The sequence below is a fragment of the Podarcis liolepis genome (genome assembly GCF_965112155.1).
Source record: "Podarcis liolepis genome assembly, chromosome: 2".
NCBI lineage: Eukaryota > Metazoa > Chordata > Lepidosauria > Squamata > Lacertidae > Podarcis > Podarcis liolepis.
The window spans coordinates 70,240,442-70,265,856 of NC_139555.1; the positions used below are offsets into that span (position 1 = coordinate 70,240,442).

At 41.8% G+C, this 25,415-nt stretch overlaps 1 protein-coding gene across 1 annotated transcript in view; it reads right to left on the reverse strand.

The window, feature by feature from the left end:
- The window catches only part of FANCD2 (FA complementation group D2), a 40,894-nt gene that overhangs the window by 15,093 nt on the left and 386 nt on the right, over positions 1-25,415 (reverse strand). Inside the window, exons 3-23 of the mRNA XM_083488640.1 lie at positions 24,555-24,651; positions 22,274-22,411; positions 21,903-21,970; positions 21,314-21,417; positions 20,838-20,901; positions 15,899-15,951; positions 14,534-14,612; positions 13,404-13,528; positions 11,561-11,648; positions 10,923-11,027; positions 10,102-10,202; positions 9,066-9,174; positions 7,294-7,329; positions 6,348-6,491; positions 5,479-5,613; positions 4,360-4,491; positions 3,987-4,094; positions 3,123-3,232; positions 1,852-1,912; positions 940-1,059; positions 59-132 (exon numbers count right to left, since the gene is read on the reverse strand). Coding sequence (XP_083344766.1) covers positions 59-132; positions 940-1,059; positions 1,852-1,912; positions 3,123-3,232; positions 3,987-4,094; positions 4,360-4,491; positions 5,479-5,613; positions 6,348-6,491; positions 7,294-7,329; positions 9,066-9,174; positions 10,102-10,202; positions 10,923-11,027; positions 11,561-11,648; positions 13,404-13,528; positions 14,534-14,612; positions 15,899-15,951; positions 20,838-20,901; positions 21,314-21,417; positions 21,903-21,970; positions 22,274-22,411; positions 24,555-24,621 — 2,021 coding nt within the window. The 5' untranslated portion in view covers positions 24,622-24,651. The remainder of the gene's footprint in view (positions 1-58; positions 133-939; positions 1,060-1,851; positions 1,913-3,122; positions 3,233-3,986; positions 4,095-4,359; positions 4,492-5,478; positions 5,614-6,347; positions 6,492-7,293; positions 7,330-9,065; positions 9,175-10,101; positions 10,203-10,922; positions 11,028-11,560; positions 11,649-13,403; positions 13,529-14,533; positions 14,613-15,898; positions 15,952-20,837; positions 20,902-21,313; positions 21,418-21,902; positions 21,971-22,273; positions 22,412-24,554; positions 24,652-25,415) is intronic.

Consider the following 25,415-nt stretch of genomic DNA (forward strand, 5'->3'; position numbering starts at 1 on the left):
TAACTAATTAAATTTTTTTGTACTAAAGGAGGTGAATGGTATTTTTTTCCTGAAATACCTGTCCTCTATAGGGAGAAGATCTGTCACAAAATCTCTCTCAAAGTCCTTCTCCACACTGTTCTCAATCCACTCCTGAAAGAATGACAGTTCCACAGGGAAAATTCATTTTAAAGAATTATGTTGAAGGGTGACGATGTAGGCTAAAGCAGGAAGTGAAGCATGCAAACTAGCTAAAGCAACTCCTCCTTTATCCCCCACTACTCTTCCTTTGACTGCTTCCACTGAGAACCCCTTTACCCTCCTAGACTTTAATTAGCCTAATCTACTCCCAATACTGGTTCAAGTGGTATGGCACTTAGGTGTGGGGCCAAAACCTTATTTTCCCTCCAAAAACAAGATATTATTTTATTTAAGGATTTAGTAAAGCAGCAAGTTAAACTTTCTTTAAGGAAAAAAGATTTTAGGATGTAGAAGTCAGAAGAAGTCCGAAACAAACTATGGCTTACCACAAACATGCAGCATGCTGGTGCATGTTATTCCAATTGCATCCACGCTGTTTCTTCTGTTGCCAAAAGCCAGGTGAAAACCAACCACAGTGCTGGCGGAGTGTTACGTGTGAACCAGCGCTCATGGTTTGTTTCTTCCATGTAAACCAAGAGCATGAAGTAAAAAACAAACCTTCAACTCATGGCTTATAGAGAGAGAAACAAACCATGAACAATGGTTTGCATGTGATGCTAAGCTAGCGTGGTGGTTGGTTTCCTCTCAGCTTGGTAAAGGGAGCAGGAGGAGCAACTGGAGCAATGTGTATGAGCACAATTGCTTCAGATTAAGGTTTACCATGATTTACCAGACTACTGTTTCAGCTAATATTATCCCAGCTGCGGTTATACAATGTCTGTAACTGAATGGATGCAGACCAATAGCTCTATAACTTACCAGGATCTGAGAATCCAAATTCCCTTTTTGAATCAAGTTGGCGAGTTCATCATAATAGAGAGCCAAGGCCTGGGGGACCTGTCCGCAGCAAGAGCAAACCAGCTCTAGTAAAGATATAATCTGTAGAAAAAAAGAAGCAGAGTAGTTACTGGAGGATGATATGGTTTCAGCTTTCCAATGTTCGCACATAGCCCACAAACCCCCAAGTGGCTTTAGAGGTTACAAGAAATGTCATTAGCCAAATGAATGTCACTCTGGCATTTGGTCGACGGCTCTTCTCATAATTGTGCTAGGATAATTGTACAGGCAACTTGTGATGGTTCCACAAGTGCAGGCAGCCTGTGCACATTCCCCTGTGAACATTATAAGGAATACCAGCAGCCAAATGTTAAGTAATATCTGACACCTATCTCTGAAACGCATTCTGTGTGCACAAATCTACACTGACACCTTGTCTTATTGACATTGACATCCTGCTCCTCCCATAACTCCCACTCATCCATTCTCAGATTAATTCTTCCAAGTTTATTTTTCTAACCTCTTTACCTGGCCTCACCTCACATAATGCTAAACCATGGTTTCTAGCATTATGAGCAAAGGCTCTGACAAGCCTTGGGCTTGAATATTCTCTCCTCCCATCTCCTCTTTAGCACATAAGAGAAGGAGATAGTTTAAAATGAAAAGCAGAAACTTTCTAACGACTCCCCCCCCATGTTAAAATTGGGGCAGATTCCGGTCAGTTTAAATTCTAAGTTAATAAATAAGCAAGCATCATGTTGGTCTGAATATCTCCTCAAGCTTTACACTGACTGATCCTTCCCATTCAGTTCTGCTGCAATTTTTCAAAGAACACATCTCTTCCCCACATACTACCTATTCCCAGAGGGGTCCTGCAAATATCCAAATACTTGCCTGTCTACACTGCTCCTTGCTCAGCTGTGCCCGTTCCAAGAGCTGTCCATTTTCTTTACTCCTGAAATTATATTTTAGAGTAATTATTTTTAACAGATGTACTTGGGCGCTCGCATATACATTTCTGAGCCACAGAAATGGAACTAAGGCTGCTTCAAAGACCATAAATTCATTACATTCTTTACATCTCATTGATCATCATTCACTGTCCAATTAATCATCACAATGATATAACTGTCACAGTCCCATATGGGTAGGGAGGTGGCTTCAAATGCCATAAATGCTCACATATCCTCTGAAGGCTTACTCTCTAAAACAAACGAACCCCAAATACTATTGCCTAATGAACTGAAAACTGAAATCCAGTAAGAATTGTGTCTCTTCACAAGAACACTATTATTTTATTTTATAGTTTCTGTTGTGTTTTCGATCATGCAGCACTTCATATCACAGAATTAAAACAATACCATGGAGGGGTCCCTTCCTAATTTGCAGAATGCATTTTGATAGCATTCATTTCAAAAGCCCAGGAACGCAGAATTCTACCTCACCTTTAACAAGGCATCAATAAATCATATGCAAATGTATTGCAGATCATTAGGCTCTACAACATTTTGGCAGACATTTGAAAAGCGGTGTGCCCCTCATCTCTCTTGCACTATTGGTATACGTTGTGTGTACACAGGGAACACAGAAATCCTGCTGCTCACTTTTTCTAAGGCTCTGCTTTCTTTTTCCCCATAGACCACTTAAAAATTACTGAGGGTCCTGGTGGACCAATTAATGATTTTTTTCTGCTTGTTGTAGCAACTGTACTGCACTGTGCTAGATGCTGTACAATTTTAAACTGTATTTTTATTGCGTCCTTCAGTTCTTATATAATTGTATTTTATTGTATAACAATCTGAATTCCAGAAACTTCAAATTGTAATATAGTAGAATACAAGAAATAAATGAATAAATAAAAATACAATTAAAAATCACCATATTTAACACAATGGATAAGCTGCCTCCTGTCTTCAGCCACAAATCCACCTGAATGAAGTTTGCCCATGGACGACAGTTTGGAAGCCCCTGTTCTAAGGCATACTGTTGGCATCAGCCTTAATGGAGCTCTTTTGGGCAACCTATATATTTGGAAATTGGTTTTTGAAAATTGCTATATTCTCTTGGGTTTTTCATGGTGCGGTTTTCAAGAGACACCCTCGGTTGCCATCTGTATATAGAAAAGAGTTAAACGACAGTGTGTGAATTCTTCTCCATTTCCTCACCTCTTTGCTGCCATGCTTCCCACCATGGTAACTGCACCAATAATACCAATGCGCTTATACTTTGGAATAGTGCTGGAGAGTTGCTTCCTGATCACCATATGCATGTCATCCTGCATGGAAAGAGAGGAACCAGAATGTCAGAAATAACAACGCCTCATCCAGATGCAGTCACAGTAAATCTCATGCCACTGAATTATGCGTGAAATCTCTAATACCTGAAAGGGTAGAAGTAGTACATGTGCTGGAATTCAGTGGAGTAAGTCTGAGAAGTGGATAAATGTTTTCTCTCTAAGGTAGCAGGTATCAGCAACGTTCAGCAAATTTTGACCATTCCCTGTTAACACACACACACACACACACACACACACACACACACACAATGGCATCTAGATATTTGCAATTAGGTCGTAAGAACATCCCTGCTGGATCAGACCAAAAGCCCATTTAGTCCATCATCCTGTTCTCACAGTGGCGAACTAGATGCATATGGGAGCCCAGAATCAGGACATGAGTGCAATAGCAATGCTCCCCACTTGTGCTCTTCAGCAACTGGTACTCAAAGGAATTCCATCTTGGAGGTAGTACTGTATTGGCCCAAATATAAGCTGCACTTTTTTCCAAATTCCGACTCTGAGAAGTTAAAGTGCAGCTTATATTTGGAGCCGAGTGCCAGCACCGGCTTGGGGAGTGGGGTGCTGAGCACCGGCCGCCCCCTGTTCAGGGCGTTAGTGCTGGGAGGCGGGCCGCACCCGTAAATAAACCTTGAATTTTAAAGGTGTGGCTTATTTGCGGGTGCGGCTTATAGCCAGGCCAATACAGTGCATAACCATCAGGATCTACAGGACTCAGTATGTTTTTACTCACCTGAATGTGATTGCTTTTGTGCCCCTGGCTGAATGCCAGCATGCTAAGAATCTGGAATAGCTTCCGGATTTGTTGTGGACTTAGATTATCCATATAATCTAAAATGCTCTGAAAAGGAGAGATCGGAATCATGCCAAGTACTCCATATCTTCATGATAAATTCTAATAACAGAATGTGCAGTACAGCAAAAAGTATACTGTTAACACCTGGACTGACTTCCTCTGTGTAAAGGACCACAAAAGGTGGACCATTAACCAAACTGTGGTGGACCATCAAGCACCAGCCGACTGCTCAGACTCTTCCAAAGAAGAATGGTTAGTTGTTAAGCTGTTAGTACCAAAGTGAGAGCTCCTAGCTTTGTATCATACTTGCCTTCAGAAAGACTGCATAAGGAACTATGGATGAAGTGTGAAGAGACACTAGGTCAATGAGCATATCCAGAGAGACATCAACTGCAATATTATTGCCACCACATGCATGAGTTACCAAGGCACCCACAATCTCCTGCAGGAACAAACACAAGGAAGGAAAAATGAAAAGCATGCAGTCCAGCTTTGGGCAGAATGGCCCTGACCTGGTATAAGAGAGGCTAGACATGCTGCCTACTTCCAGAGGCATCCCATCCTGTTTTGCCACCCGAGTCCAAAGCTTCCTTTAGCTGGGTCACACAGCAGTGCCCACAAAGTGAAGGGCACAAGATGTCTCAAGCTTTTGGTGAGATCTTGCTGGAAGTTGCCACTTTTCCAACAGTCAAGGGCACACTGCCTCCTGGGATTCTGCCGCCTGAGGTGGCTGCCTCAGCGCATCTCATAGGTGGGCCGGCCCTGCCTTCTTTGCCTGTATAGTCTTGTTCAGCTTTCCCCTACTGGTTAACATAGTTTGCACCTACATAAGTTGGACTGTAGAGAATGACAAGAAACTCTACATAAACCAGGGCAAAACACAGAACAGAGATGTGCTGATCACACTAATCACAGCAGGCATCTTGATGTAACAAAAGGAAAATAAAAGAGAGAAGTGCAGATAAACGTTTGACTTTTGACGCCAGAGGTGTGCATTTTCAGAACTCATCATATTATTGTGATTTTTATCTATTTTTATTCTGAATTTTAAATTGTTCTAACCTTCCCTGGGACCTCTCTAGTGAAGAGCAAGCAATAATTTTAATAAATAATAATATGCTGAACTATTCCCTCCCTCTCAGTGGTGTTTAATGTGAGGAATTAAATATTTCCAACCCACCAGAACATGGCCCAGCCCTGGTAGCTGCAGGGTGGCTAATAGTGCTGTGGCCAGAAAGGGCCTTTGGCCAATGCCCTATCTCACCTATCACTGGCACAGGCCTGGCTACAAAACAGGAAACTTGAGGCAAACTGGTTGTCTTCTATGATCCATGGCATTCTGCCCCCCACTACATTAGAACCAGTAGCTGTCAATTGCTACAAGGCAACAACACACACACACTTCACCAAACAGAGAATGGAACTATACCTGCTGGCAATAAGAGTCAAAGACTGTGAATGCTTGCTTGTACATACAGCAGCCAAAAGAGACAATGCAGGGATCTGCCGAGTGTACAAAGATCTCAGCCAGTGACAGGACAGCTGGAAAGAGGTCTCTCATAACCTAGATAAAGACAGAAAAAAGGGAGATTCTGATACATACCTCTACTATCTTTCCAATTGTCTATCTTACTCCAAGTTAAGGGTTTTTTTATATTTTACTGTCCTGAAAAGATTGGCAATGATTACAGGAAACACTTCAACATCTCACAAAGATGAGCTAACAAAATACTGGAGCAATTCATACAGATTTGCCAGACAGACTGACATTTCTAAAATTACATTGTAAATCGATAAGACAATGAGGCAAGCAATAAGGAGGCTTCTGAGGGGATAGAAGCCACCAGCGCTGCCTAGTTCTGCCAGAAGGAAGTTTTACTCCAGCTGGCTTTAGGAAGCGTACGTATGAGGATGTCTCCTGTTGACAGTTTCCAGACGTAAAGAAGGACATGTTCAGGGAGCATATCTTTGTAGGAGCCAGTAACACCCTGAATCCTAGAGCCAGTTCACACATACAAGTCTTGCTATCTTCAGAATAAATCAGGCAGCATGCGGAGGCAGCCAGCAGCCATTTCTGCAGTTGAAACCACCATGATTGCAGGAAAAGCTGTAACCATCTCTGCCTGTTTTACTTTAATGTCTCTCCATGCAGATCTGTACCTGTGTACACAGCCATGTGGATAAAATAAGCAAGGTCTGTATGCAAACCAATAAATAGTCATGCAGATTTTTGGACGGAGGATGGAATGGGGGAAAGACTGTCAGCGTGCTGGATCCCACAGCAGCAGAAGTACTCACCATTAAGTAGTAACGGAAGGCATTGCGCAGCAACTGCTCTCTTACGCAGCCTGATTGAATCTTGTTTTTCAGCACTCTCTCAATCTGCTTCTTGTTCTTGCCATTTGTAGCATAGATTACTAACAGCATTATCAGATCCAGAACCTTTTGGCAAGTAAAACAATTAACAAAGGTTAACAACCAAACAAGGTAGAAGAATAAGGATCAGACCAGACAATGGATCTAGACAGCTCACTTGGCAGAACCTGTGGTAATTTTATATAGCATTCTGAAAAATGTCTCTTTAGTTTTGCTTTTAAAATGACACGTTCCTAGTGTTCATGATTCAGAAGAAAGATTGGAAGGCCCAGCCAGTGTTTACAATAAACTAAGGTTTCAGTGAAAATTCATTCCTAGTCCTCATCTACTTTCTGATAAGAATTTCTTCCATAGCACAAATACATGGAGGGGAGAAAGTGAATCCAAATTCTGAAAACAACTCCTTTTTGTACTTATGTAAATCAAATATAAATGTGCATACACTGAAGGCAGTGTCTAAAAGCAGAATCTGACAAGACTCTAAAACAGAATTCTAGTATCTTGGCCAAAGAATGGAATAATTTTCTGTCATATCGACAAGCAGGCCAGAGATTGAGATCTCTCAGTTTAGAGGATGGATGAAAAGAAGTTTGGCCCTTGCCCTGACTTCTAATGGCTTTGAGTGAAGAGATAGATTTGCTACAAATATTGAGCTAGAAAGGTAACTCAGGTGTGTTAGAAATGCAGTGAAAGAAGGTAAAGGTCAGTTTCAAGATGTCCTCTTACTACACAAGTGACAACTTCACACTATTCCAAATTAATGTAATTGCTGCTGGGATTTTTTTTTAAAAAGTTCCCCCCTTCAATTAACATCCCTAAAAAAATAATTATAGGTAGAGAACAGCTACTGCAGAATCTAAGATATTACCTTATGGTCAGAGGCAGAAGCAACACTTTCAATGGCCTAGAACAGAAGCGGAAAAGACAGTTGCCAATGCTGAACAAATAACCACCCTACACAAGAGACTAAACACATATTTCCAGCTGATTGCTGGGATCACATGAAATCATGCACAAGTCGGACATAGGTAGAGGGCCTTCTCAGTAGTGGTGCCCATCTTGTGGAATGCCCTCCCATCAAATGTTAAGGAGATGAGTAATTATATAACATTTAGGAAACATCTGAAGGCAGCCCTGTATAGGGAAGCCTTTAAAAGATTTAATAATTTGCTGTGTTTTTATATATGCTGGAATCCACCCAGAGTGGCTGGGTTGGCAACAGAGTCAGATGGGTGGGGTACAAATAATAAATTATCATTATTATTATTATTATTATTATTATTATTATTATTATTATTAGTGTAAACCTATTGGAACCTTCCTAATACAGTGGTACCTCTGGTTAAGTACTTAGTTCGTTCTGGAGGTCCGTTCTTAACCTGAAACTGTTCTTAACCTGAAGCACCACTTTAGCTAATGGGGCCTCCCCCCGCCGCCACTGCATAATTTCTGTTCTCATCTTGAAGCAAAGTTCTTAACCCAAGGTACTATTTCTGGGTTAGCGGCATCTGTAACCTGAAGCGTATGTAACCCGAGGTACCACTGTACATATCTTCTACCACAGTCTTAGGACAAAGGTTGTGCTATGGGAATGGGGAGGAGAAACACACCTGGGCACTTCTGCCACATGAGTCAAAATGCTCCTGGAACTTATTAGGGCTCACCATCAAATACTGAAAAGAGACATTCATCCCATTTCAGGAATATAAGCCTCTGTTCTGGTGGTGTAGTGGTTGGAGTGTTGGACTAGGACCTGGGAGACCAGGGTTCAAATCTCCACTCAGCTCAATTCTATGATTCTATTATCTGCATCTTCCTGGATTATTGTGTTATTTTATCTTCTTTTGACTATTAGTTAATAAGTTTGGAAAGGAATTTACTCCCAGTCTTTCTGCATTCCTAGCAGTAATTCCAGGCAGCCAGATGTTATACTGCCAAAGTTACAAACTCAGGTTGGAACTCAGGCACCAGATGAGGAAGAGTTAAGGAAGCCTCCTTAACAGCACAATCTTATACATGTCCACTCAGAGGCAGGTCCCACTTTCAGTGGGGCTTGCTCCCCATGAGTGGGTATTGGATTGCTGCTTAAGACGGCCTGCATTGGCAGCAGGGAGATAGAAAGGCTTCAGAGCACAATGAGAGGATTACATCATCAAGAGATGGTGTTGAATAGGGAGGATAGCTCATGGTTAGCAAGGCTGTCCCTTCGCATAAGTGTATGCTGGTCATTAGACTAGCCACGCATGTGCCTGTCCATCTCCACTGCCCATGTTCATTACTACATATGGTTATGCTCTATCAAGTGTTTTCCTTTCCCGTTTCTTCCTCAACGACTATGATTGTATGTTACACCCTACATTGCAGAATCTGGACTGGATGTCCTCAAAAGATTCCTCCCAACTCTGTGATTCTATTCTATTCTGTTCTGATTTTCTCAAATAGGACTCAAAGTCTGAATTCAACAGCAGAGCCGTTCTGTGATGATTCTATCATTCACATATAATTTCCTTACTGAAAAGGAAATAGATTTTAAAAGGATCTTTAAATAAAAATCTGAAGTACATATTTTTTATAGAACTGCATCTGAAAGAAAGAACAACTTGGCAAAAGTGCATACCCACAGAGAAAATACACCCTGACCTTAATCCAGCCTTCTGAAATGGTCTTCTGGAATTTAACAGCAGACTTTATAATTTCAAAAAGGAGCTTGACGCAGTCCTGGTTGACACACAGTTGGCTTGCAGACAGACTGAAAAGAAGCACAAGATGGATAGGCAGCCCGTCATCTTAACCACAAAAGCAGCTAAGCAGGTAAAGTCTAACTTTGGTGGCTAAATTGCCACCCACAAAAGAATGCATTGGCAGGTATAAGGCACAGCAGCATTGAAAGGGAGCGAGAAAGTGGGAAGCCACTAAAATGAAGGCAGCAGTGATAACTGCACAAAGCAGCAGTACCATCTAAGGCAAATAAATGGCAAAGAAGGAGGGCAACAGCTGGAGGAGATGCAAGAGTTAACACACCAGCCATGCCACGGAATGCTTAGGATTGTCCAAGTGCAGACTGAGGTCTTGGGTCCCCTCATTGTATCAATCACCCTCTTGGTGTGAAGAACTGTCAAACCTCTATCAGATAGTTGGTAGCTGCTGTTGGTGGAAAGGCTCTCCATGTGTTGGGGACACGCCACACAACCCCTTTCTAGCCATTACCCTTGTCATATGGAATATTTCCTACTCCCGTAGGCGACTCCTAGATCTACCCAAAGATTCATATGATCTTTAAGAAGGAAACCTCCTTGTGGCAGATAAGCTGTGGAATCTGTATGTTCTTCTTCAAGGATCAGGTGGGGATTCTTAGTTTTGTGTGTATGTGAACATGTACTACCCAAAAAAGGAGGGGGAACCCACCAGGGGAGATGAACATAGATAAATATAGAGCTGTGATGGTGATGCTGTTTTGGCTGAAAGGGAGAGAACAACTTAATAGTGAGATTTCAAAGTGAACACGTTCAAAAGGAGATGAAATGTTGCAATCCCATCCATGCAAACAAAGGCACCAGAAACTTGATGTAATATTTTCTTTGCTATGTTTCGCTGAGGCTATGATTTTGCCTCATTCTAACTGCTCATGCACGGAGACTGCAAGTCTTTGGGTGAAGCTGAATGTCAACACACAAACCTTGTCCGAGTCTGGCTCCTGAACTTGGTCTGAGAAACATGAATCAGTGGAAGTGAAACACACGAGTCCAGGTCCAGCTTCTTACGAAGGTCAGAAATTACCTGCATAACACAGTGCATAGGTTTCTGCAGCTATTACTCAGAAATACGCACGAACATTCATGGTCATATATTTTAAGACAGTGATTGTGGAGTAGGAGAAAAAAAGTGTAAATGGGGTAAATGTCAAGGAAGGAGCCTGCAAAAATACTTTTTATAATTTATACAGAATCATCAACTAAACAAAAGCTTAACATTGTTTTTAGACAGAAAAGAGGATATTTTTTTAACTATCATACTTAAAATAGTTTTTACAAACGCAAACCTAGTTCTACTTCCTTTTATGGAAGGGAATGCTGAATGAGCAATAAAAAAGGAAGAAATTATTCCCATTTAAAAAAAAAAGTTTGGTTTTAACCCTTTGTATGCAGCAAGAAAAGAAATGTCTTTTGCTGCCCTGTGAGCCATAATTCAGTTTTTGACTACTATATGCCAAGCAAGCATTTAGCACAGAGAAAGGGGTCACACTTCTTTAAGAGTCATGCACCTGCTTAAAAGATGAAAAATTTTAGCCAAATGATACTCTTATCTGCCTAGGTAAAAAGATAAAAAGGATTTAAAGCAACTGGAAATCATGAACTTATAACATTAGTTTCAGAGGTGTGCGCTGGCTCATCTTGTACACATGTAGAAATAAAATAAATGTTTGAGTGCTTATCCCAACAAAGTCATCTCTGCATTCCTAAAGAGTATACTTTTCAGCTTTAATAGTAGACACTTTACCTCTGTTGCATCTGTGGCCTTGACGGAACGGAGAATAAATTTTACTACTACAGGCAAATCTTCCACTTTTACGGCACCGACTGTGATCATAACAGATTGGCGCACCTAGGTTGAGAGCAGGACATTTTTCAGCTGTAGGAGCAGGGGAAAGTGCAGCGTTTATTTACAGTTCTTCCTTACCTCATTATTAGGGCTCTCAGCAGTTGTTAGTGGAAAATTCACACAGGCTGCGAATATACTAGAATCCTGAAGGCTCAAATAAAAAATGACCACCAAGCACTACCCCATATTTTAAGTCACTCAGAACTTCCAGAAAGTGATCAGGAACAAGCTTAGGGGAGCCTCCAGAGGGAAAGGATTTCATAATTACAGAGCAGCCACCAAGATTGCATGTTAATGTGTCTGCTATCCAAACCTGGGATCCACGTGCTATAGTTAATGAGGATTTTTCAGATCTGAAAATGCATTACTTCCAGCCTTGGCAAACCTAATTCCCATAATTTCTAACTCTCCTATGCTCTCCCTGAATGCCTGTATGTATTTATGTACAAAGAGTACCTAGTCTCACCTATATCATGACTTTAAGTAACACTTATACCTTGCTTGTGTGCCTATCTATTTAACACAGGGCTTCCTACCTCAGACAGAAGTCCCACATCTAGATTCAAACTGGAAAGGGCATCAAGGATTGGAACAGATAGCTCAGTCTTCTCCTTTAATAACGAACTAAAATGCAGGACAACAAAATGACCTTTTAAGATCTAGCAACATTCCCAAACTGCAATACTGGATTACAGTCCATCCAGTATCAATTTGTACAAAGACAGTTTTGTAGGCTGCTACAATAAAAGTTTATGAATGATTTATTGCTTATCTCTACAATGTGTAACTCGCCCGTGTTTGCTGTCTTTCTTTTTCAATCAAGGATACACAAAAGGGTTTACAAAAGATTTTAAAATATACAATCAAAACAAGAAAATAAAATATAAAACACAAAATATCCATTTTAAACTGTGGGTGTTTCCATATGTGGATGATTTAATCATTCTTGTTTCCTTTAAGCTGTAAATGGAACAGCAACTCTGCTTTGAGATTTCAGGAATCTAAATAATGTTCTGTAGTTGGCGAGGAGGAGGGGGTATTTTAATTGAGATTATGGTATTAGGGATTAGGCTAAATAATGACCCATGCCCCCCCCTTTCCGGCTGCACTCTCAGTCATGATCTTCCCCACTCTGCAATTAAGGAGTGTGGGGAGAAACAGATATTAGACAATGGTTCATCTACACTTAAGAGAAATTATGCAGCTGTTCCATTGTGTTAAATAAACAAAGCACAGTAGATTTTCTGGGAGAGAGGAACAGAAACTGAAAAGGGAAAACATGGGAGGAGGCTGTTTTGATTATGATACTATGAAGATGCTCTATTAAAGTGAACAAAGCATGGCTCTTCCACAGTAAATGCCCAAATATGGAAGGAAGCAGCCTGTGACAAAAATAAAAACATATATGACCATATATGAGAATGTTGAAGTGTGATGCAGTTTTCTGCCCTGAAGACTAATTACGGTAGTTGAAATGCATCAGGATCAACTGACCTTGTTCAATAAAAACTTTGTTTGAATTTTGTGGCCTTCTGGTTTTATCCATGTGTTATAAGAAGAGGAAGAGGAGGGTGTGGGGTTCTGCTGAAATCTTGCTTTTTTATGGAGCACTTGAAAAGCTCAGACTGTCAGTGCATCAGATGAAGACCACACTGAATGCAGCAGCAGCAGCAGCAGCAACAGCAGCAATGAACTGAGAGATACAGCCTTAAGGGTTATGATGCCACCACCATTTCTTGTGAATAATCAGATTGGCATGGAGAAAATACTATGTGCAGAGTTCATGCTTTGAAGGCTCCTTATATCAATTCTAGGCAACTCAATGCCCTTCCCTCTCAGAACTCTTTTGAAACTGCAATTACACACACGCACGCACGCACGCACACACACACACACCTGTAAAGCATGAACTGAGACACAGCAGTGTCTTACAGTTGTGGTTGCAGTCTCTTGAATGTCAGGGTTTGGATGCAAGAATTGATGGGATGACAATCAAACATGCAGATGACATCAAACTGGGAGGGGTAGCTATGCCATAGAAGACAGAATTGGGATTCGATTGGACAACTGGGCCAAAATTAACCAAATGAATTTCTATAGGGACAAACATAAGGTTCTGCATTTAGGCAGGAATAATCAGCTGTACAAATATGAAATGGGGGGACACCTAGCTTGCCAATAGTACATGTGAAAATGATTAGGGGTCTTAATGGACCACAAACTTAATGCGAGTCCTGGTCACTCTTGTCTGGATGCACTCTAAATTCACTTCTTTTCACCTTATGCCTAGTCAGAAGGTATCTTCAGCTAAGGCACCAGAAACAGCTAACAGAAAATTATAGAGAGAATAAAAAGAGAACATGGCAGCATCAAACTTACCTAAGCTCTCTGGCAATTTCACTATGCTGAGAATCCTCTAGGATTTCTGGCAGGCTTGTGATTATGTCGTGTTGGATTGGTGGAGGAGAAACACAAATCATCTGCATGAGTTTCTGAACAAGATCCTGCAGATGATCAAAAGCTTTAGAACACCAGGAATTCAGAAAAATGGCATTTCCTTAATGCTGACAGCTTAAACACAGATAAGCCATCAAATGTATGCTACATATGCATCCAGAATGGAAGCTAAGTGATTGGTTTATTTATCAGACATATATTATTTTGTACTTTTTTAGCATGCAAATATTTTTAAATGCTTATCTCTTTTGTCTCCACAATATCTCAGTTCATTTCTAGACCCAATTAAAAATGCTGGTTATGATTGCTAAAGCCCTGGGATAGAGCTACTTGAAAGATCATCTGCACTCATATGTACCTGCCCAAACCTAATACTTAGCCTCAGAGGCACTGCTTGTGGATTTGTCAGTGGGTACAATTAGAATGCCCTGTCTTATGTACATAGCAAGATATGAAAGTGCCCAAATCTGCTGTAGAAACTAGTCATGAACACAGAAATTGATATGTGATAAAGCTGAAGCCTTAAGAGTTTTAAATGAATAAAATCTTTATTGCTAAAAGCTATAAGCCGTCACAATTGGTCACAATGCGTAAAATATAAATAATTAATTTAAAACTGAACAGCAACAACAGCAAAGCAAACACACCAAAATTCAAAAATCACACCTGCACTCCACTTCTCACACTCCCCCTTATGATACTTGTCTTGGTGCCTAGCTCTCAACTTACTTGCAGCCAAGGCAAATTCTGAAACCTGTGCACAGTGAGTGCACAGTTCTTTGAAATCCCAACTATGAGACTTCAAAGCACCCAAGCTCCCAATGCCATTGTAATGTCAGATGATTGACAGGTGAGCATTCCTATCCACCTATCAAATTTGGCCTACAAAGTTAGGATCTGATAAAGATCTGGTCCATGAATTCAAAAAGGTTTCCCATCTCTGGGTTAAAGAAACCAGCATCTAACTAGCACGTTGCTAGTGCTCACTGAATGAATGTTAAACAATACCCCATGAGAAACATACGGTAATTGATTGCATTGGTGGTACTTGCCTTGCTGTCAGCTATCCTGTCAAGCCATTTTAACTGATTGACAATGAGCCGAGGCAAATTGAGTCCATCACTGCCCACACTGAAAGATCAGAAGAGATAAAACATAAGCCCTTGTTCCTTTTTATTACTGAGAAACCCTTCTTTCTGAAGTCACTTCCAGATGCAGCTATGGAGGACTGCTCTCAATCCTCTCTAGATGCTTTTCGAAATCCAATGTATTTAGAACTATAGTTTCTTTTAACAAATTCTGTTAAAAATAAATATGCCATGCCATTCTGTATATGAGCCACTTGAGGAGATGCAATACACACTAGTTTTCAGCCAAGCAAGAAACCCAGCCTCAGGATCAACAGCAAGGTAATAATAATAATAATAATAATAATAATAATAATAATAATAATAATTGTTGTTGTTGTTGTTGTTATTGTTATTGTTATTGTTATTGTTATTGTTAATACCCCACATAACTGGCTGGGTTTTCCCAGCCACTCTGGGCAGCTTACAGCATATCTAAAAACAAAATAAAAACATCAAGTGTTAAAAACCTCCCAATGCAGAGTTGCCTTCAGATGTCTTCTAAAAGTTGTGCAATTCTTTATCTCCCTGACACCTGAAGGGAGGGTGTTCCAAAGGGAGGGTGCCACTACCAAGAAGGCCCTCTGCCTGGTTCCCTGTAACTTCGCTTGTCACAGTGAGGGAACCAGCTGTCGCATTCTGCATTAGTTGTAGTTTCTGGGTCACCTTCAAAGGTAGCCCCACCCAGAGTGCATTGCAGTAGTCAAAGCAGGAGATGACCAGAGTGGGCCACCAAGGAATCAGCTAAAAGGCCATCAGCATGGGATAAAACATCCCTTACCACTCTCTGGAAACCATTTGGATCCATTAAGTGGTGGGGCAGGAGCATCCGAATTGGTCCCACTTCCCTGTGGAGAGGAAGGGTTGCAGAGAAGTCTAGTTGCACCAGGAAGTGACAGCTCACTGTAATCCATTCATTTATTCTGCCATCTAAAACTTGCTTTGTACAGCAAAAAAGAACACACAGTAAAAGCTTAAACTTCAGTCCTCTATAGCGGGGTGACTACTAACCTTTGGCTCTCCAGATGTTGTTGGATTCCAACCCCCATCATTCCTGACTATTGGCCATGCTGGTCAGGGCTGATGGGAGTTCAACAACATCTTGAGGACCACAAGTTTGTCCAAGTTCCTGAACCTTAAATGAGTATAGAGCATGAGTGGCAAAGATTTTTTAAAAATCTTTCATGCATGCTAACGAGATCAAGTTTTGAGGATTTCAACAAGCAGTTGAGAAGCAGATGGAAAATGCAGAGCAGTCAACATTTCAAGTTAAAATAGTGGAGTACTTGCCTTTCGTGAAAAAATTCGGGGAGTTTTTCAAATAGTAGTCTTATAACAGCAGGCTTCCAAAAAGAAAAAGGCATTTTGAGAAATTACATTTACAATGAGGTAGCACACTGTGTACACAACACTGCAGACCCAAACCCCATCATCCACTGTTAAAGAAGAGTTCTCTGCTATGAAGCGCAGTATTCAGCGCTTGTGCAATAGGACCTTCCCCATTCTGTGCTTCTCCAACTCTACTCCAGAGGGCCAGGGGAACCACAGGTGTGTGTGTGTGTGTGTGTGTGTGTGTGTGTAGAGTACTTTAACAGTGGGATTGCTTTTTGTCAGGGCAAGCCAGAACTGTAACTCAGTTTGCAGGGCAGCAGTTGAAGAAGGAGCAAAAAGGGTTTTCTTGTGTGTGTGTGTTTCTTTGTGGCTGATTAGCTGTTTTCCCTGTGTAAAGGTCAGAGGGGGCAGGGTTTCTGTTGAGGCAGGGGATTAGCTGTGGGAGGAGCTTATCAGAGTTTGCAGGGCAGTTATACCCATCTTTTAGATTTAGGGGCGCTAGTCTCAAACGTTGCTTGGGGGAGACCTAGGTGTGTTTTTTTTGTGGGGGAAGTTATTTGTCCTGTCTTCAAGCTTTTTATGATGGAGGACCTCTGTAGCCACCCCCAACGACACGATCTCAAGATGGAAGGGGAGGGAACAGCTGCAGTCGCCTGCAATTCCTGCGCAATGTTTGCCATCTTGCCAAAGGTTGCAGGCAGCTTTACCTGCAACAATTGCATGTTGATTGCCCTTTTAAAAGACAAAGTCCAGCAACTGGAGGAACGTGTAGCTACGCTCCAAAGAATTAGAGAGCTGGAGCTCTTCTTGGAAGCAACAGAGCACACCGTCCCCACCAAGGAGGAGACAGGGGACTCCCCTGAGAAGGAGGCTAGTTCACCAACACAGGAGCCAGATATATGGAGAAACGTGACTCAAAGAAGTAGGAGGCCCAGGGTTCACTCTGATTGTTTAGAAATACACAATCGCTTTGAGGTCCTCTCCCCTAGCATGGAAGACGGAGAGCAGACTCCATTTGAGGATCTCTCCCTCATTACAGTCGATCAGGTATATGAAGACGAGCAGCAAAGTCAGTCCTCAGGGAATGTGCAGGCGACCTTGGAACGGACAGCTCACGGAAGAACCCCGACCAAACCCAAGAGGAGGCGTGTAGTGGTGATAGGGGATTCCCTACTGAGGGGAACAGAAGCAGTGATCTGTGGGCCTGACAAGATGTCTCGGGAAGTGTGCTGTCTCCCCGGGGCTAAGATCCAAGATGTAACTGAACGACTGCAAGGAATCATAAAACCCACTGACAATTACCCCTTCCTCTTGGTTCATGTGGGAACCAATGACACTGCAAGCAATAGCCTCCAGAAGATCAAAAGAGACTACGAGGCTCTCGGCAGAAAATTGAAGCAACTAAATGCACAAATTGTCATCTCGTCTGTCCTCCCAGTTGAACGACGTGGCCCAGGGAGAGAGGGGAAAATAGTGGAAGTGAACAGCTGGCTTCGCAAATGGTGTAAACAGGAACGGTTTGGATTCTTAGATCACGGACTGCAGTTTCTTGAAGATGGACTTCTGGCAAGTGATGGGCTGCACCTCACAACGGTTGGGAGAAATGTTTTTGCCAAAAATCTCAGAAACCTCATCAGGAGGGCTTTAAACTGACTACTGTGGGGGAGGGAGACAGTGCTCCTGAAGGTAGGAGCCTATCAATTAATGAAGATGATCATCCAAATGTCATAGACCAAATGGAGCAAACAGCACGCAGACCTAGTGGTGGGAGGAAAAAATCCTTAAATAAGAGACACGGAGGAATGATTAATGGACTTCAATGTCTGTACACTAATGCGCAAAGCATGGGAAATAAACAAGATGAGCTTGAGCTCTTGGTACAGCAAACTAAATATGACATAATAGGCATCACTGAAACCTGGTGGGATAAGTCCCACGATTGGAATGTAATAATGGGGGGATACAATCTATTTCAGAGAAACAGACCAGACAAGAAAGGAGGAGGAGTGGCGTTATATGTCAGGGATGTGTATACCTGTGAAGAGATCCAAGATTTAGAACCTCAAAGCCAAAGTGAGAGCATTTGGGTCAAAATTAAGGGAGAGAAGAATAACAGAGACCTCATTGTGGGAGTTTACTATAGATCCCCAAGCCAAACGGAGGACATAGATGATGCCTTCCTGGAACAGATGGCCAAGCATGCAAAAGGAAGGGAGATAGTAGTAATGGGGGACTTCAATTACCCGGATATTTGTTGGACGTCAAACTCAGCCAAGAACATAAGGTCAAACAGATTCCTCACTGGCCTTGCAGACAACTTCATTGTCCAGAAAGTGGGAGAAGCAACAAGAGGAACAGCCATTTTAGATCTGGTCCTAACCAATGTCGATGACCTGGTTAGTGGGGTAGATGTGGAAGGATCATTAGGCGCGAGTGATCATGCTCTTCTGAAGTTTACTATACAGCGGAAAGGAGCAGCCAAGCATACTAGGACTCAATTTCTTGACTTTAAGAAAGCCAACATCATAAAACGTAGGGAAGTGCTGGGTGAGATCCCATGGACAGCAATACTAAAAGGAAAGGGAGTTCATGATGGCTGGGAGTTTGTTAAGAGGGAGATAGTAAAAGCACAACGTCAGGCAATACCAATGAGACGGAAACATGGAAGGTGCCTAAAGAAGCCAGGGTGGCTATCTAAAGAACTTTTAACTGAATTAAGATTAAAAAAGGATGTGTACAAAAAATGGAAAAGGGGGGAAACCACCAAAGAGGAATTGAAACAAATAGCCAGCACATGTAGACACAAAGTCAGAAAAGCTAAAGCACAGAATGAACTCAGGCTTGCTAGAGAGGTTAAAAGCAACAAAAAAGGCTTTTATGGGTATGTTCATAGCAAAAGGAAGAACAAAGAAACAGTGGGGTCACTCAGAGGAGAAGATGGTGAAATGCAAACAGGGGACACAGAAAGGGCTGAACTCCTCAATGCCTTCTTTGCCTCAGTCTTCTCCGATAAAGAAAACAATGCCCGACCTGAAGAATTTGGAGCAAATGATTCAGCAAAGGAAACACAGCCCAGAATAACTAAGGAGATAGTACAAGAATACTTGGCTAGTTTAGATGTATTCAAGTCTCCAGGGCCAGATGAACTGCATCCAAGAGTATTAAAAGAACTGGCAGATGTGATCTCAGAACCACTGGCAGTCATCTTTGAGAATTCCTGGAGAACAGGCGAAGTCCCAGCAGACTGGAGGAGGGGAAATGTTGTCCCCATTTTCAAAAAGGGGAAAAGAGAGGACCCAAATAATTACCGCCCAGTCAGTCTGACATCAATACCAGGGAAGATTCTGGAGCAGATCATTAAGCAAACAGTCTGTGAGCACCTAGAAAGGAATGCTGTGATCACCAATAGTCAGCATGGATTTCTGAAAAAGAAGTCATGTCAGACTAACCTGATCTCGTTTTTTGACAGAATTACAAGCCTGGTAGATGAAGGGAACGCAGTGGATGTAGCCTACCTTGATTTCAGCAAGGCATTTGACAAGGTGCCCCATGATATTCTTGTAAAGAAGCTGGTAAAATGCGGTCTTGACTATGCTACCACTCAGTGGATTTGTAACTGGCTGACTGACCGAACCCAAAGGGTGCTCATCAATGGTTCCTCTTCATCCTGGAGAAGAGTGACTAGTGGGGTGCCACAGGGTTCTGTGTTGGGCCCGGTCTTATTCAACATCTTTATCAACGACTTGGATGATGGACTCAAGGGCATCCTGATCAAATTTGCAGATGACACCAAACTGGGAGGGGTGGCTAACACCCCAGAGGACAGGATCACACTTCAAAACGACCTTGACAGATTAGAGAACTGGGCCAAAACAAACAAGATGAATTTTAACAGGGAGAAATGTAAAGTATTGCACTTGGGCAAAAAAAATGAGAGGCACAAATACAAGATGGGTGACACCTGGCTTGAGAGCGGTACATGTGAAAAGGATCTAGGAGTCTTGGTTGACCACAAACTTGACATGAGCCAACAGTGTGACGCGGCAGCTAAAAAAGCCAATGCAATTCTGGGCTGCATCAATAGGAGTATAGCATCTAGATCAAGGGAAGTAATAGTGCCACTGTATTCTGCTCTGGTCAGACCACACCTGGAGTACTGTGTCCAGTTCTGGGCACCACAATTCAAGAAGGACACTGACAAACTGGAACGTGTCCAGAGGAGGGCAACCAAAATGGTCAAAGGCCTGGAAACGATGCCTTATGAGGAATGGCTAAGGGAGCTGGGCATGTTTAGCCTGGAGAAGAGGAGGTTAAGGGGTGATATGATAGCCATGTTCAAATATATAAAAGGATGTCACATAGAGGAGGGAGAAAGGTTGTTTTCTGCTGCTCCAGAGAAGCGGACACGGAGCAATGGATCCAAACTACAAGAAAGAAGATTCCACCTAAACATTAGGAAGAACTTCCTGACAGTAAGAGCTGTTTGACAGTGGAATTTGCTGCCAAGGAGTGTGGTGGAGTCTCCTACTTTGGAGGTCTTTAAGCAGAGGCTTGACAACCATATGTCAGGAGTGCTCTGATGGTGTTTCCTGCTTGGCAGGGGGTTGGACTCGATGGCCCTTGTGGTCTCTTCCAACTCTATGATTCTATGATTCTATATTGGTTTTAACTTTGGGAACTTGTGCTTAAGGTTGCTTTTCCCTCCTCCCTCCCATTCCTTTTCCCTTATGCCTTTTTAGTTTGTGAGCTTGTAGTGCAAGAACAGTCTTGGTGTGTTTTTCCCCCTATGCCAATCTGAAAAGGTTGGGATATAAAATGCAGTCAATCAATCAATCAATCAATCAATAATAGGAAGCTGGGAGATGGTTGGGAGAACTGCATGGGAAAGTGATCTTACCTGTAATATCTCAATGCCAAGGAGCAGTTTAATGAGGCTTTCACAATATGAATGGATTGCATTACTGTAATGGAGAGAGACACTTTGCTATTATTATTAGAAAATGGCGTCATGTGAGTACCTGGGTTTAAAACAATATACTGTATTTGTGATAGGCGCTCCCTGCCCCACTTTGAGCTCCTTAGACAAAGGGACACACATGTAATAAATAAAATCAGATTAGTTTAACCCCAAGTACCTTCTCTTTTGTTGCTGTTTAGAGTTTGACCTTTAAAAGGTGTATATGTTTACAACAGAATTAAGTTTGTTTCTTTAAAAAAACAACACATTAAAAAAACACCTCCAGCTGCAGTCCAGAGGCAGATTGGAGTATATACAAGTAGTCATTTACTACACTGTCATGGTAACATACTGCAAGTATTAAACCATTCACATGGCAACTTGCAGGGAGAAAACAAATGAGATTTTTCATTGACCTTGTTTCCTGACTTTGTGTGGGTATGCATGGTAGAAGACAATTCCTGAAGTGATCTCTGTTTTCTATGTGGGATTCCAAGCCACTGATGAACTCCTCACCAATCTAGACAGGATGGAGGGAAGGAGAGAGAGAAAATGAAGGCTGAACAATTATCCCTACTGTTTCAAATGCATGAATGTGCAAATCAAGCAGTGAAAGCCTACTGTTTACACAATGCCTGTTCTTGATCTTTGTGTGGGATGCATAAAACTGTAATTTGTAAATTGTTACTTTTTAATGGAAAAATCCAGTGACTGGTTTCATACTCTTTCCAGATCTGTCAGCAGCGAATCATAAGCAAGAACTCTGTATCGATTATGGAGGTCTCCTATTTTTCTCTTGTGTTCTGTTTTTATTTAATTCATATATTTAAAATGCAAGGTAAAGAATAAGAGAAGTGGATTGAAAAAGAGATTTTAATTTGGGAGAGTGTGTTTGTCAGAAGAGAGACACACAGAGAGAGATGGACAGAGACAGAGAGCTTTGGGTGTTAGAATCAATACAGGCCCACTTCAATTTCAAAGACATGAAATAATGCCAGTTCATACCTGTGGTTGAGAAGGGTGCTTCTTCAATGCTTGATGCAACTTCTTCTGGAAAATTGCTCCATCCACAGCTATGGAAAAAGTGCCAAGAAGGACAAACATTGTCATGTTCATGTCATAATAGTCTGAATCTGTCACTTTCTGCCCTTCCCACTAACTGCCACGTGACAGGCAGAAATCCACCCGGCAAAACTTTCCCTGGCATAGAGGTAGTGAGGCAAGAATGCTAAAAAGGTAAAATTAAATAAATACATTTCTAGCAGAGCTCCTCTATTTTTAATAGTTGTGCAAAGTAGCAGAAAACCAGCAGGTAAATGTTTTACACTTTAATTTCCTTTTAGAATTACTGCTAAGAATGTCATGAAAGTATATACCTATTTCATTCTGTCGTTCTCCAGCTTTCAGTATAATTCCTCCTGTCTTGAGGAGCTGCCCAAAAACATTGTTGTTCTCTACTACTCCATCTTTGGGAATGGATCTGTTCTTACCAAGCGTGCAAGATTTCTTTGTTTCTAAGATGGAAAAGTTACTAGCGTAAGATAAATGTCATATTTGAGAGTCAAATACCTCAAAACAAATAAATGGGAAAAAATCAACCTTTATATCATGAAGTTTGTACTGTATAAAGTTTCAGGTCCCTTGGAAGATGAACCCAAGGGCTATATATTCCAACCTAGAACAATTTCTAAGAGAGTGTAGGAAATACATACAATAGAGCAGGGTTTCCCAAAACTGGGTCTCCAGCTGTTTTTGGACTACAATTCCCACCATCCCTGACCACTGGTCCAGCTAGCAAGGGAAGAAGGGAGTTGTAGTCCAAAAACAGCTGGAGGCCCAAGTCTGGGAAATCTTACAATAGAGGAAGCAGGATATAAAGCAAAGTTAGGGAACCTGTGGCCCTCCTGATGTTATTTGGACTAATTCCCAGCATCCCTTACCATTGGCCATGTTGGCTGAGGCTAATGGGAGTTGGAGTCTAACAATATTTAGCAGACCACTAATTTCCCATCCCTAGTATAAAGGGTGCAACTAACAAAGCATTTGAGTAAGTGGTTTGTGGATTGCAATCCCAGTCCTAAAATTGCTGGACAGTGAAGAGAGTTAAGATGACATCACTCCTCTGAAACCCTCAGATTAGAATTATGGAATATTATATACACCACAAATAGCCAGCCAAGACTTGTGGCCAATAAAGGATGCATGTTGTCTTGTCCCTGACCTTATGTTGTACTTCACCAGTGTCTGGTGTAAAAATCAGGAACAATTCCCATCTCCAAGCTCAAGATGAAGGATGAAGCTCATCTCTATCCTACTGTGCTTCTTATGTACCAAGACTACCTCCAAAAAACAGTATAACAGTACAGCCCTTTTCTCAAGCTGGAGAGGGAAACATGGATCACATCCAAAAACACAGGAGCGCCAAATACTTGGAAGTTTAACAAGACACAGACAAGCCCCAGCCCCCCTCTCAAGTGTGGAGTATAAGAAGAGGTTGAGAAATTGTTCTCACTTACACCACAATTACAAAACACTCGTGAATTCTTTAGAAGAACAGTTTACTCAGGTCTCCCCTCAAGCTGGGAAGAATAGGATAGCTGGGAACAGCAGGACTGTTATGAGACCCATTAGGTACAGTGTGACTTCTGAAAATATCCCTGACTCCTTTTCCATTTCCAAACTATCACATAGTGCTTCCAAGGGCGCAATACAATTCCACAGCCTCTAACTCAGGAGTGAAGCTAGCATTCTGCTGAAGATGGAACATTCACTGTGGCAAAAATATGTACAGACTCTGCATAAAATGTAGGAGCATAATTTAAGTCCCTGTCAGCAATCCTGTATGTCATTACTTAAACAAAGCAAGATTATCACGATTGTGGGATATTATTTTCATTTTATGATATATAAAGAATTTTCTCCTTTGTAATTTTTCTCAACGAGCTTACAGTGAATTTATATACAGTTGTACCTTGGATCCCAAACACCTTGCGAGTCGAACGTTTTGGCTCCTGAATGCCGCAAACCTGGAAGTGAGTGTTCTGGTTTGTGAACATTCTTTGCAACCCGAAAGTCCAAAGTGACTCCGCAGCTTCTGATTGGCTGCAGGAGCTGCGCCTTGGTTTCTGGACGTTTTGGAAGTTGAATGGACTTCCGGAACAGATTCCATTCAACTTCCGAGGTACCACTGTATTCAGTGCTCATAACCATGGAGAAAAAAGTATTCCAGGGCTGGGGGGAAACACCACTGAGCTCTATGAATATTTTTGTTGTTGCATTGGGTATTACTAAAAAGGCAGGCGTTTCTGCCTAATAATAATAATTATTATTATTTATTTATACCCCGCCCATCTGCCTGGGTTTCCCCAGCCACTCTGGGCAGCTCCCAACAGAATATTAAAAACATGATAAAACATAAAACATAAAAAACTTCCCTAAACAGGGCTGCCTTCAGAAAGTCAGATAGTTGTTTACTTCCTTGACCTTGGATGGGAAGGTGTGCGACAGGGCGGGTGCCACTACCGAGAAGGCCCTCTGCCTAGCTCCCTGTAACATCACTTCTTGCAGTGAGGGAACCACCAGAAGGCTGAAGGATGGGGTTGGAGATGCTTCAGGTATACTGGGCCAGATGACAGGAAAGATTCTTGCTTTACATACTTGGTAAGTTTTCCATCAGATTTTCTCCTTCCACATCAGATTTGGACAATTTCCTTTTTGGAGCCATGACAGCAAGCACTGAGGTAGTCTATTTCAACTGTGGGGTGGGGGAAGGGAAACAATTAGAAGCTGACTAAACGAGATGTTTTGTTATAAAATGGTGCACAAAAGAGAATTAATGATGATACAACTCTGTTCTTGAAATGGCAGTAGGACCTGTTTGAAATATACCTTATTTACAATAACGAGTATCTGTGAATGGCAAAAGGGCCTACTACAATAATCTGCTGAAGTAAGCCATTTACCACAGTGAACCAATCCATATTGACAAGAGGTAACAAATATTAGATCAGTAGTTTACTTATTTTAGACATATGTGCAACTGGATACATTTTCATGAACACATTGGACGTAAGATCACAATTAGTGTACACGTTGCATTTATTACACTTTATTTTTATTTCTGGATTTTTAAACTATCTGTGTGAGACAAAAAGCAGTCCTGGTCACAAATCCTCCTTCCCCAGTTTTCTTCTATACCCAACAGGCGATTTGGGAAAGAAAGATGAGGCCAAATGCATTAAATCCTGCTCTTTCTCACAACAAGAAGGATGGGAAAGCTCCACTATCCGTAATCCTGCTGCTGTGTTTACAACTGTCAGCTCGGATCCTGATTTCCCCTCCCCTCCCCTCCTTCAGGCCACAGAAATGCCTCCAATGCAATTGAGGCTATCATTAACAGGCAGGGGAAAAGTGATGCTTCATTGGGTTCTTGAGCCCTATATAATTCTGCATCCGTACCCCCTTTGACAACTGATTGAGAGCCCAGCCCAATAGGGCCAACAGGGCCAGAACTCGTAC